Source organism: Plasmodium cynomolgi, chromosome 12, assembly GCF_000321355.1.
Source record: "Plasmodium cynomolgi strain B DNA, chromosome 12, whole genome shotgun sequence".
Taxonomy (NCBI): Eukaryota; Apicomplexa; class Aconoidasida; order Haemosporida; family Plasmodiidae; genus Plasmodium; species Plasmodium cynomolgi.
The window spans coordinates 2,711,509-2,722,640 of record NC_020405.1 but is presented as its reverse complement, the minus strand read 5'-3'; the positions used below and the strand labels follow the sequence as shown (position 1 = coordinate 2,722,640).

The window sequence follows — 11,132 nt, the reverse complement described above, 5'->3', positions numbered from 1 at the left end:
CATTACCTAATTTTAAAATTAAAATCCAATACGAAGAAACGAATAGGAATTAAAGTAAGGCAAAAAATGGGTAAATAAAAATGAGGTCTCAAATCAGTTATCTTTACAATTCATTCGTGAATGAAAATTACGCATTTACGCAGCTTATTTGCGTACGTACGTGCATATGTACATAAGGGTATATACAAATGTACCATACGTACGCACTGGAGGGAAAAAATATTCTCTATATTTTTGGAGGAAAAGTGCGAGTTGGCACTTATGCCTGTATCTTCTCGTGCCGACAAATTGTTATGCTTTCCTACGTACACAATGTGCACCAATTAAAAGAAAAAACTCTTTAAGTATTTGTTATAAACCACGTCGCATTTCATCTGCAGGTCTAGTAAATCCCCATCGTTGTTTATGATAATGTCCGCGTACTTTATTTTCTCATCCGTTGGTAACTGGTTTCTGCGGAAAAGAGGAGGAAAATAAAAGCGTTTCCACAAATTCACCGAATTGAGGATTCTGGTAAATACGTACGCACGCTCACACGGACGGGTTGCACGTAAGCACGCGCACGTTGAGGTGTATACTTCCCCGCGTTTATTAAGCAGAGGGGGGCAGTGCAACTTGCAATACATGTGAGCAAACATTTTTTCCGCACAGCAATTTGGGCGAAAAGGCATTTCCATCACTGCATCTGTACAGCAGTGCAGCCGCGTATCAGCGTATCAGCGCACTGGCCCATAAAAAGGAGAAACACGTGTAAAAATATGCACATACGTATTTATTACATATAGAGCCCCTTTTATGCGTTAAACAGTGCACCGGGCCAAAACGGAGGCGCTAAAAAAGCTGGCTCTTTTACAATCCTTACTTGATTATGCTCATTGCCGTGTCGTACGTGCAGTTTTTGTCTCGAGATAATATACGCGTTATCTGATTCTTCACGGACGATTTAAGAAGTATAACGGGGCTGGTCAATAAATACAATTTAGTTTCAATTAACAGAGGCGCCTCTATCGCTACATTATATTTAAAGTACAAAAATTTATACTTTAAGCATTCCTTAATTATCTGTATTATTATATATGTGTGGGTGATTTTATTGATGTACTTAACATTTTCCTCATTGTTAAAGACAATTTTTCGTAGCAAGGTTCTGTTAATAGACTTGTCATTGTTCAGGATTTCCTCTCCAAAATGCTTCAAAATTTTTTTGTAACATGTTGATCCCTTTTTGTATATCTGGTTCGTTATTTCGTCTGCATTAATGACAACCACGTCCTTTTTTTTTAGAAAATTACAGAATGTTGACTTCCCCACTGCAATCCCACCTGTGATACCGATTAGACATAGATAGTTTCCCAAAAAAAAATTAAATATCCCTAATAGACCGAAAAACTTATTTATATAAATTAAGAAGCTGTTCATAACTATTGTGCTGAGCAGGGCATATTTATGATTCTCTATTTTCTTGAATTTGTTTTTTCTATTTATAAACCCAATAGGAATTGAACCTAGTGCCAGGAAGCATGGAATACATTTGTCCAAAAAGAATGTTAAAAACATAATTGTCTCCTTCCTGTTAGAGTCATATTTTTGTTTGTTTCTGAGCGGCGATTGTTTTGACTGATAACTTCTGCGGTTTGTCTGCGCGCACCGGTTCTTGGTAACGGTTCTTCTTAGCCGCTCCCCTGCACAGCTCTCCTTTGCAATTCTCCTTTGCAGCTCACCTTTGCAGCTCTCCTTTGCAGCTCACCTTTGCAATTCTCCTTTACAGCTCACCTTTGCAATTCTCCTTTGCAGCTCTTCTTTGCAGCTCTTCTTTGCCGCTCTCCTTTGCAGCTCTCCTTTTTGGCGCACCTTCTTGGCTCACCTTCTCCCGCTTCAGCTTCAGCTCTTTTTTCCGACTTTGTTTACTTGGCGAATGCGTACACAAAGGAGCGCCCCCTTATTCTTCCGATTTGCCTACCCTTATACTACTTAATCACTCTTGCAATATTTGTAAATCTTTTTCTGCTCAAAAATGGGTTATTCACACTACAGATGGTTCAAGTACACAGCAAAGAAAAATCCGTTTTTGTTTTCTCTATCGTGTGAATAAATTTACAAGGGGACATGCCAAACGTGAAACGTTTACATGTGAGTGTACATACGCCTTGGAGTTTGATAAAAAAAAAAAGGAATTAACGCGTTGCATACACATGCGCACATAAACGTACTTACGTACAGGCGTACGCACGTACGTACGAAAGTTTACTCAACACGGAAATCACACGTTTGAAACACAAAAACAAATCACTCCAAATGGACTGATACAATGGGACTGACGAACTATAGCACTGTGCGTTTCATTTATCATTAATCACATGACGAAATGGAGAAAAAAAAAAAAAAAGAAAGATATTCATAGGGGGTTAAACTCGTCATCCTAATATATGTAATGCTTCAACGTGTGCGTAATTATATCATAAAGCGTGCTTTTATATGCATTTCCTTATTTTTTTATTTTTCTTATAAAATGTGATAAACTCACTCTTATTCATGCTTATACATATTGTTATTAACTCTGAATGGCATTTTTTTTTTTTTTTTTCAATTTTAGGAAAAAAAAAAAATAATTTGTAAAAATAAAATATAATTGTTTGAATGTGAATTTTTTTTAAGCACACAACATACACTGCATAGCTTTGAATATAATTATTTCTTTTAACAGAAGGGAAGAAGTGGTATACGCGAGCGATTAAAAAATGTAAAATCAAAAATCACGTTTTTCCAAATGTACACAATTGCCTACATACGCACAATAAACAGGGCATACCTGTTTATAACCCATATGCGTGTTGGATATTCAATATCGACACGGCTGCTCTGCTACACTATGCTGTGTCACGTTATGTTCACTTTCGTGCTTACATATTCCCACGTCCGCATTCGCGATCTCTTCCATTTCAGAACTAACAAAAAAAAAGGAGTGTTAATTACCGTTACCTCCAATTTTTTCCCTCAAGTCGCAAGTAGGCAATTTACATGTGGTCAACAAAATAAAACGTGTTTACTACTGCTTTATAACTAAAAAAACAAGGAAGCTTACATATACGTCACGTTGACACATATATGTTAAAATCAAATAATGTTTGTGAAACAAAATCGCGATGACAAGCACTAAACACACGGTTGTTAAAATAGTGCAGCTCGAGTAACGTAAAAAATGAACACATATTTTGTGTGCTGATGTCTGCGTGGACAATTATGCTAATAATGCAGAGGTGCAAAAAAAAATATTTAAGCCACCAAAAAAAAAAAAAACCTAAACTGCGAAAGAGCAATTCAATAAAAGTAAAATGATAAAGTAGTGATATAACCGCGATACAGTAACGATAAGGGGACTGCGCGGACTGGCTCCACTGCGTAGCCAGGCGCAAAATGGACTTCATCACGTATAAGCGGTTTTCAGGCGGGGGAGGAAATAAAACTGGAGCGGGTTATTCATGCGTCAAAACGTATGCACATGAACAGATAGGCCTTCTGGTTTATCTTTCCTTTAATTGATAATCCGAATAACTGCTTTAATAGAGAGACCACTAAAAGGGAAACAAAATTGAACTGCGTCAAATGGTCTGCGCAACAAATAGCATTGTTAGTGTGCTCAAAAAAAAAAGTTAGTTAATTTTATTTGGCAGACTTTCTTTTATTCAAAATGTCGACAATGTTATGGGCCACGTTCATAATTCCATTTAACTGTAATCCACATTTGAAACATTTTTTATTTTTCTGAAACATTTCAATGAAACACTTTTCACAGAAATAATGGAAACATTCAGTGACACTTGGATTCATTTCGAGTTTCCATTTCTTTTTGCATTTTATGCAAGCAAATGGGAGATTATTTTCGCCATCACTCGAGTCGCTGTCAGAGTTTTCCTTTTCTGTGCAGGAAGAAACAACGGATGAGTCGGGGGATTCCCCCCTATTATTTTCTCCTTCAATTTGCGCACCATTTCCGTGTTCTCCATCGCCCCCATCTTCGCAGTTGCCCAATTTTTCCTCCCTCTCTTTTAACTTTCGCAACATTTTTTCGTTCCATTTTTCTAATTTTTCCTTTCGGAGAGCTTCATTTCGCTTTCGCTTTTCCTCATACTCCTGTTCAATTTTCCACCCACTTTTGTAATCACTTCTGTCGTGTAAAAAAATGCAGGTATCTCCAAATCCGCAATAACCCGTTTCTTTATAGTCCTTACATATGCACGGTTCATAGTCAATCCTCAGAGTAACTCTCACATTCGCGCCGCTATTTCGTACCGGGCCGTAGAATCCTGTGTATTTATTTTTGGCCAAGCTATCTTTGCTGATCATCAGAGCTTTTTCGTGAGCATCCTTTCCTCTATAAACATTGTCCTTTAAGTTCCCCTTTAGTATTTCTTCTCCTATTTCGATGTTTCTTTCCATTCTGGCCCTATAGTCATTCTTCGAGTCTTGGTCTATATCGTACGAGCCATAATTTTTCGAAACGGTGAAATCTCCTTTGTACACCCGATCTTCTGTTACGTTCGTCTCTTTAACGTCTTCACTCTTTGACTGTATCATCAGTTTGTGTTTTCTTTTTAAATGCAAATTGTTTTCCTCATTCATCTTTTTTAATTTTTTCTTGAACAGAAATTTACACACTACATCGTCTTCATCATCATTGTCATTACTGCCTTTTCTTTCGTGTAGATCGTCTTTTTTAATATGCCTGTCTTTTCCATTAATGCCATCTAGGGTTTCATCATTTGGGTTTTCCTCCCTTTTGGCTTTTTTTTCTTCACTGCTATTTTCTTCTTCATTTTTTATATCCTCCGTTTTCTTTCGATGTTTTAAATTATTTATGGTTCTCTTCCTAAACATTTTTTCCCCCTTTTGTTTATAAAATACTAAATGCTTACATATAGGTGATGAACTACTAGTGCGTGAACGATCTGTGTGCAGGTGTCGATAGATGTGTGATTTCCATCCCTACGCAATTCTTCATCAGCACAGCGGTTTCCGATAGCCTCCTATTTGTTTGTTTTTTGTGTGCAGCGCGCTTGGTGGCTTTTATATTCAGTTGGGCTTTCTTCCACCTTTTTCCGCCGTTATTGCCGCGTTTTTTCCGCGTTACTGCCACGTTTCTTGCCACTTCCTTTTCGGTGCCACTTATCCTGTGCTTATCTCCCAGTTTCTATTCGCTCCACGTACATTCAAGGTTGCACTTATGTGCAAAAGAAACAATTCGGTTCTACTAAGTTTGGTAGGTTTCGAACAAACTGGGGATCTTCATGGAAAAGTGCTTCTCTTTCTAAGGGAACAAAGGGACTTCTCCAAAAAAAAATGCATTTGTGCAATTTTCTCATCAATTGTCCATAGGGCTATTAATTTTGCGCGGTTTCCTTGCTCAATTTTATCAGAAACTTTGATCAAAAGCTTCCGTTACGTTATTTTCCCCTTTTTGTTGCTATTCGCCCGTTTGCATTCGTATATGCATACATTTATATATTTATTTCCTACGTATGTTTTAATTTTTTCATTCCCCTTCAATTTTAGCATTCGCACGTTAACTTTGTTTACTTCTTTATTTTTTTTTTTTTCTGTGCCTGTTGGAAATCCCGGCAAGCATGCATTTGTATGACAAAGTTGGCGTGATTTGGGACCAATCATTCGTCAAGTTCGTTCATTCTAATTTTGTTTTATGAGCAGACCGACATTGCCAAAAAGAAGGTATTCAGTTAAATGCCTTTGGGATTAACCGAGGAAGGGGGAAAAAAAAAAAAGGTGTTAAAAGCCATCGCCCGTGCGACGCGGATTCGAAAAAGCGCCTCATGCGGAACGTTATGTACATAGCACGAAAAAATAAGCAAATAGGAAAAATTAGCAAAATTAGCAAAATTAGCAAAATTAGCAAAATTAACAAAATTAACAGAATTAACAAAATTAACAAAATGTTTACACTTACGGAAAGGTCAAGAAGAATTTAATGCTGCCAAAAAAAAAACGCTTTCCAAATAGGGATAATAAAAAAACAGAACGTGAAACTTGTCAGCAGTTCGCATACCTGCCCACTATTAACTGTTAACCCACAACACAATTGCAGCAAACATTTGTGTCACGAAAAAACATGTGTAAAATCTGGCAAAGGCTGCTAATCAGCAACTGCTTCTAAATTTGGCTTCCATCGCGTAACCATATTTGCCTATACGCACGTGCGTACATGTTTTTACATGATCACACCTTTCGTGCGGGGGGCAAGCTGGTGTAGTGTAAGTTTAGGACGCTTTCACCTCAAACACGTTTTCTCTGAACAGAAAAACAAAACGTGAAGCTGTGAAAAATGCAAAATGCTCATGTCGCGAACAAAATAAAACTAATACTGTGCCTCCTTTTTGCTGCCCTCTTAAAATCAAATGACGTAATAGAAGCTTATAACACAGCTCGGAATGTAAACAAATTAAACTACATATTGAATTACAAAAACGCCAGTAGGTACCACATAGATAATAGGATAAATAAAACGTTTTTTAAAAAAAGGAACTTAAGGGAAATGCATTAAACAGCTTTAATGATGACGTGAAGACAATAAGGGAGGACATGTCGTCGGAGAGTTCTCCGGTGGAAAAGTACAATTTCAAAGCAGAGGTGAATAAAGTTATGGATATAATAGTTAATTCTTTATACACAGATAAGGATGTATTTCTGAGAGAGCTAATTTCGAATGCGTCGGACGCCTGTGATAAGAAAAGGATAATACTACAAAACGAGAAACAAATGAAAGAAGCACAGAATATAGCGAACTCACCAGGAGTAGAAAAAAGTGACAAGGAAGAATCAATTCCTGAGGGAGTTAACAAAAATGGAGAGGTAGAAAATAAAGAACAAGTTGATGAAATAAAAAAGCTAATCATAAAAATCAAACCAGATAAAGAAACCAAAACGCTAACCATTACAGATAATGGAATTGGTATGGACAAAAATGAACTCATTAACAACTTAGGAACGATCGCTCAATCCGGGACTGCCAAATTTTTAAAACAAATTGAAGAAGGGAAGGCTGATAGTAACCTAATTGGACAGTTCGGAGTTGGTTTTTACTCCTCCTTTCTGGTGTCGAAAAAAGTGGAAGTATTCACAAAGAAAGAAAATACAATTTTTAGATGGTTCTCCGATCTGAATGGTAGCTTTATGGTTAACGAAATAAAGAAGTATGAACAGGAATATGAAGACATAAAATCGAGTGGAACCAAAATTGTCTTACATTTGAAAGAAGAATGCGACGAGTATTTGGAGGATTATAAGTTAAAAGAACTAATCAAAAAATATTCCGAGTTTATTAAATTCCCTATCGAAATCTGGTCAGAAAAAATTGATTATGAAAGAGTTCCAGACGATTCGGTGTCCCTAAAAGATGGAGATAAAATGAAAATGAAAACGATAACAAAAAGATATCATGAATGGGAAAAAATTAACGTGCAGTTACCAATATGGAAGCAAGACGAAAAAAGGCTAACTGAAAATGATTACTATAGCTTTTATAAAAATACCTTTAAGGCATATGATGATCCATTAGCCTATGTCCACTTTAACGTAGAAGGACAAATCTCTTTCAATTCCATTTTATACATCCCAGGATCCCTCCCATGGGAATTGAGTAAAAATATGTTTGATGAAGAATCAAGAGGAATTCGGCTCTACGTCAAAAGAGTTTTCATAAATGATAAATTTTCAGAATCTATACCCAGATGGTTAACCTTTTTAAGGGGTATTGTGGACAGTGAAAATTTGCCCCTAAATGTAGGAAGAGAAATTCTACAAAAGTCAAAAATGCTTTCCATTATCAACAAAAGAATTGTTCTTAAAAGTATCAGCATGATGAAAGGACTTAAAGAAACTGGAGGAGAAAAATGGAATAAATTTCTCAACACCTTTGGAAAATATCTCAAAATTGGGGTCGTGGAGGATAAAGAAAATCAGGAAGAAATCGCCTCCCTAGTTGAATTTTATTCCATCAATAGTGGAGATAAAAAAATCGATTTAGATACTTACATAGAAAATATGAAACCGGATCAGAAGTGTATCTATTACATTTCAGGGGAAAATAAAAAAACGGCGCAAAATTCCCCCTCCTTGGAAAAATTGAAAGCACTAAATTATGATGTACTTTTCTCCCTAGAGCCTATAGATGAATTTTGCTTGTCCTCCCTGACTGTCAATAAATACAAAGGGTACGATGTCTTGGATGTGAACAAAGCGGACTTGAAGTTAAAAAAAGAAAACGATCAAAACCAAACGGATAGTTTGGATAAGCTAAAAATGAAATACGAAATATTATGCAGATGGCTACATAACAAATTTTCTCACAAAGTGCACGAAGTTCGGATATCCGACAGGTTGATTAACTCTCCTGCTTTGCTAGTTCAAGGCGAAATGGGGATATCCCCCTCCATGCAAAAGTACATGAAACAACAGGCCACCGCGCAAGGAATGTCAGAAAATGAAATGTTCGGGGGGCAATCAGCCAATCAACCAGTGCTAGAAATTAACCCAAACCACTACATTATCAAACAGCTAAATCATTTAATACAAATAGATAAAATGAATTCTCAAAATTCAGAAATTGCAGAACAGATATTTGACATTGCTTCCATGCAGGGGGGGTATACCATTGATGACACTGGTCTTTTTGCAAAACGGGTCATCGGGATGATGGAAAAAAATGCCCAGACTTATTTGATGAATGTTCAGGGTAATCTGGACGACACACCTTCAGAGAGTAGCCCGTCTAGCAGTTCCGAGCAGGCCTCGAATTCGGCGCAGGGTGATTCAACTCAGAGCAACGCAGGCGGGAGCAACACAGCGCTTGACAATCCAACCAGTTCAAGCGAGTCCGTCGGATTAAGTGAACCCAACGCGGACGCAAGCAGCGTGGGCGGACCTGGGGAAGAGAGATTGTCAGCCAGCAATTTAGACGACTTGGGGGGAGACAACACAAGTGCAAATACAAGTGCAAATGCAAGCAACATAAGTGCAAACGCCTTAAGCGATAGCACCCTGAATGGAAATAATATGAACAGCCTGGATTCAAACTTGTACAACATTGATCGAAACATTTTTAATGACAAAATGTTTAGCGGCTCGGACAAAACCGTCTTATGATGCGGACGCATAAGACGAGTAGGCTGCTAATCGGTCACTTTAATTATCAATCATTTTTTAAATGCACACATGTGAGGCTGTGCATGTGCATGCACACTCCACATAACTGAGTCGAGGAAAATTACAAGCATGTATATTTTCCCCAGTCAGCGCTTCAAGTTAAGTTTCACTCATTTGTCTAATCATTACAGTGACATATATATGTATATGTGTATATACTAATATGTATATGTATATATGTATATCCTTTTTTGAATTTTTTCATTCTCGCAAATTCGTTTGGAATCTTCACGTGTGTATACATGTCTGCTCTGTAAATTTTCCAAATTGTTTTTTTAATAATCTTTACTAAATTAAGAATTAAATTAACTCTGAAAATTTAATTATGTGCGTAATATGTGAACATTTTTATATGCTTTTTTTTTTTTTTTTTTTTCCCCACTTGTAAAATAAATGCATATTCCTCTTCTTTACATTTAAAAGTTACACACGTTCTTGTATCTTACAAATGTTTTCAAACGTTTGGACAGTTCCAACGCAATTTATTATTGTTCCTTTTTTTTTTTTTTAAGTTTTAAGCAATTTTTTTTAATTGAATAATAAGTAATACCCCTTGCACTTATCAAAAAGTGAGTAAGCTTCCCCAAATTGCGCATCCCCTTTGGACATGTTCAAAGTATAGCAGTTTTCGTTGCTTGTGCGAGTTGGTACATACATTTTTAAGGAATGCATTTAACTGTCCTCGGGACAATAACGTAGAGACGTCCTTTCAAAACAACGTCGTCTGCCCCCGTGCGAATGCGTGTACATAGCTGTTCATAAAAGATGCAAAAATTCATCGACAAAGTTAAGCTCCAAAATGCACAAGGGGACAATTCCCCCAATAAGCTATTACCGACCAAAAGGATCCAATTTAATAATATACTGTACGAAATGGGAAAAAATGCGCAACTTTGAACTTGATTTGTGAAGAGAAAAAAATAAAATAAAATAAAATAAAAAATAAAATAATAAAATTGAGCAAAAATGAGCAGCTCTCTTCCGCACACAGCCGCTTGTACACCTTCAAAATAACACTTTAGGGAAAAGAAAAAAATAGAAGAGGACAAAGCAGAGCATGTCAAACTGTTAAAAGTTGTTAAAGAGTACTATCGCACTAAGCTGAAAAGACGAGCATTTTCTGCAATTACAAATGATTATTATAAAATGCAGAGCCTTCTCTGCGTTCTTAAATTAAGCGATCTTCGGAGACGGAGGAAACTCGTTTTTCTATCCTTTCTGTAAAACCAAGATGCGCATAAAAAAATGTCTATACAAATTGAATACCACAGCTGAAGTTACATGTGTTTATTTATTTAATTTTTTTTCTGTACCTCTTTTGCGCCTCATATTAAGGCATTTTTCCCGTTTTGTGCATAGACCGAATCCCCCCTTTTTAATTATATGTTATGTTCACGCCTTCTTCGAAAGTTTGCACAAAAATAAACCCCATTTTGTTGCAACTGCGTCTATGTTGTATGCTGAACATTCGCGAGTGCTTATTTTTTTTTTTCCTCACCAAAACAGAAAACATAAATGCTCAAGGAAGTTGGCAAAATGTGTTGCCCAGTCGATCAACCGATTCATTGAGGCAAAACAGAGAAAAACCGTGAAATTCCGCTTCTTCGAAATTATCAAAAATAAATTCTTGGCCACAAAAGGGACATACTTAAAAGTACAGCGTAGGCATTTACCCACATGAATTTGTCAAAACGTTAATTTGTGAACACGTTTTCGTAATGCGTGCATATGCGTTAATGTGTGCATTTATACACACAAAGTCTTTTTTTTACTTTTTTACTTATTTATTTATTTATTTATTTTTTTTTTAAGATAAAAAAAAAGAGAATTGATGAAATTGTGACGAGTACATTTTACAAATGGTTGCACTTAACTGCAAAAAAAGTGGAAAACAAATTTGAAAAGGCACGTCGTTATTA

The 11,132-nt window shown here is 36.5% G+C and overlaps 4 protein-coding genes across 4 annotated transcripts in view; 2 read left to right on the top strand and 2 right to left on the bottom strand.

Moving 5' to 3' along the window:
- Positions 1-323: 323 nt before the first annotated feature.
- On the bottom strand, positions 324-1,557 carry PCYB_127140 (dephospho-CoA kinase; the record flags this gene model as incomplete). The annotated part of the gene is made up of 2 exons (XM_004224048.1): positions 324-453; positions 863-1,557. 2 exons carry the CDS (start codon positions 1,555-1,557, stop codon positions 324-326), a joined length of 825 nt encoding a protein of 274 aa, XP_004224096.1.
- Positions 1,558-3,660: 2,103 nt separating this feature from the next.
- Positions 3,661-4,875, bottom strand: PCYB_127130 (zinc finger protein; the record flags this gene model as incomplete). The annotated part of the gene is made up of 2 exons (XM_004224047.1): positions 3,661-3,917; positions 3,987-4,875. The coding sequence occupies 2 exons, from the start codon at positions 4,873-4,875 to the stop codon at positions 3,661-3,663; spliced, it is 1,146 nt and encodes a 381-aa protein (XP_004224095.1).
- A 1,459-nt stretch (positions 4,876-6,334) lies between these two features.
- On the top strand, positions 6,335-9,153 carry PCYB_127120 (heat shock protein; the record flags this gene model as incomplete). The annotated part of the gene is made up of 2 exons (XM_004224046.1): positions 6,335-6,442; positions 6,532-9,153. The coding sequence occupies 2 exons, from the start codon at positions 6,335-6,337 to the stop codon at positions 9,151-9,153; spliced, it is 2,730 nt and encodes a 909-aa protein (XP_004224094.1).
- Positions 9,154-9,978: 825 nt separating this feature from the next.
- Positions 9,979-11,132, top strand: part of PCYB_127110 (hypothetical protein) — a gene marked incomplete at both ends in the record, with an annotated part of 1,285 nt that continues 131 nt past the window's right edge. Inside the window, 4 exons of the mRNA XM_004224045.1 lie at positions 9,979-10,079; positions 10,236-10,433; positions 10,720-10,867; positions 11,026-11,125. Coding sequence (XP_004224093.1) covers positions 9,979-10,079; positions 10,236-10,433; positions 10,720-10,867; positions 11,026-11,125 — 547 coding nt within the window. The remainder of the gene's footprint in view (positions 10,080-10,235; positions 10,434-10,719; positions 10,868-11,025; positions 11,126-11,132) is intronic.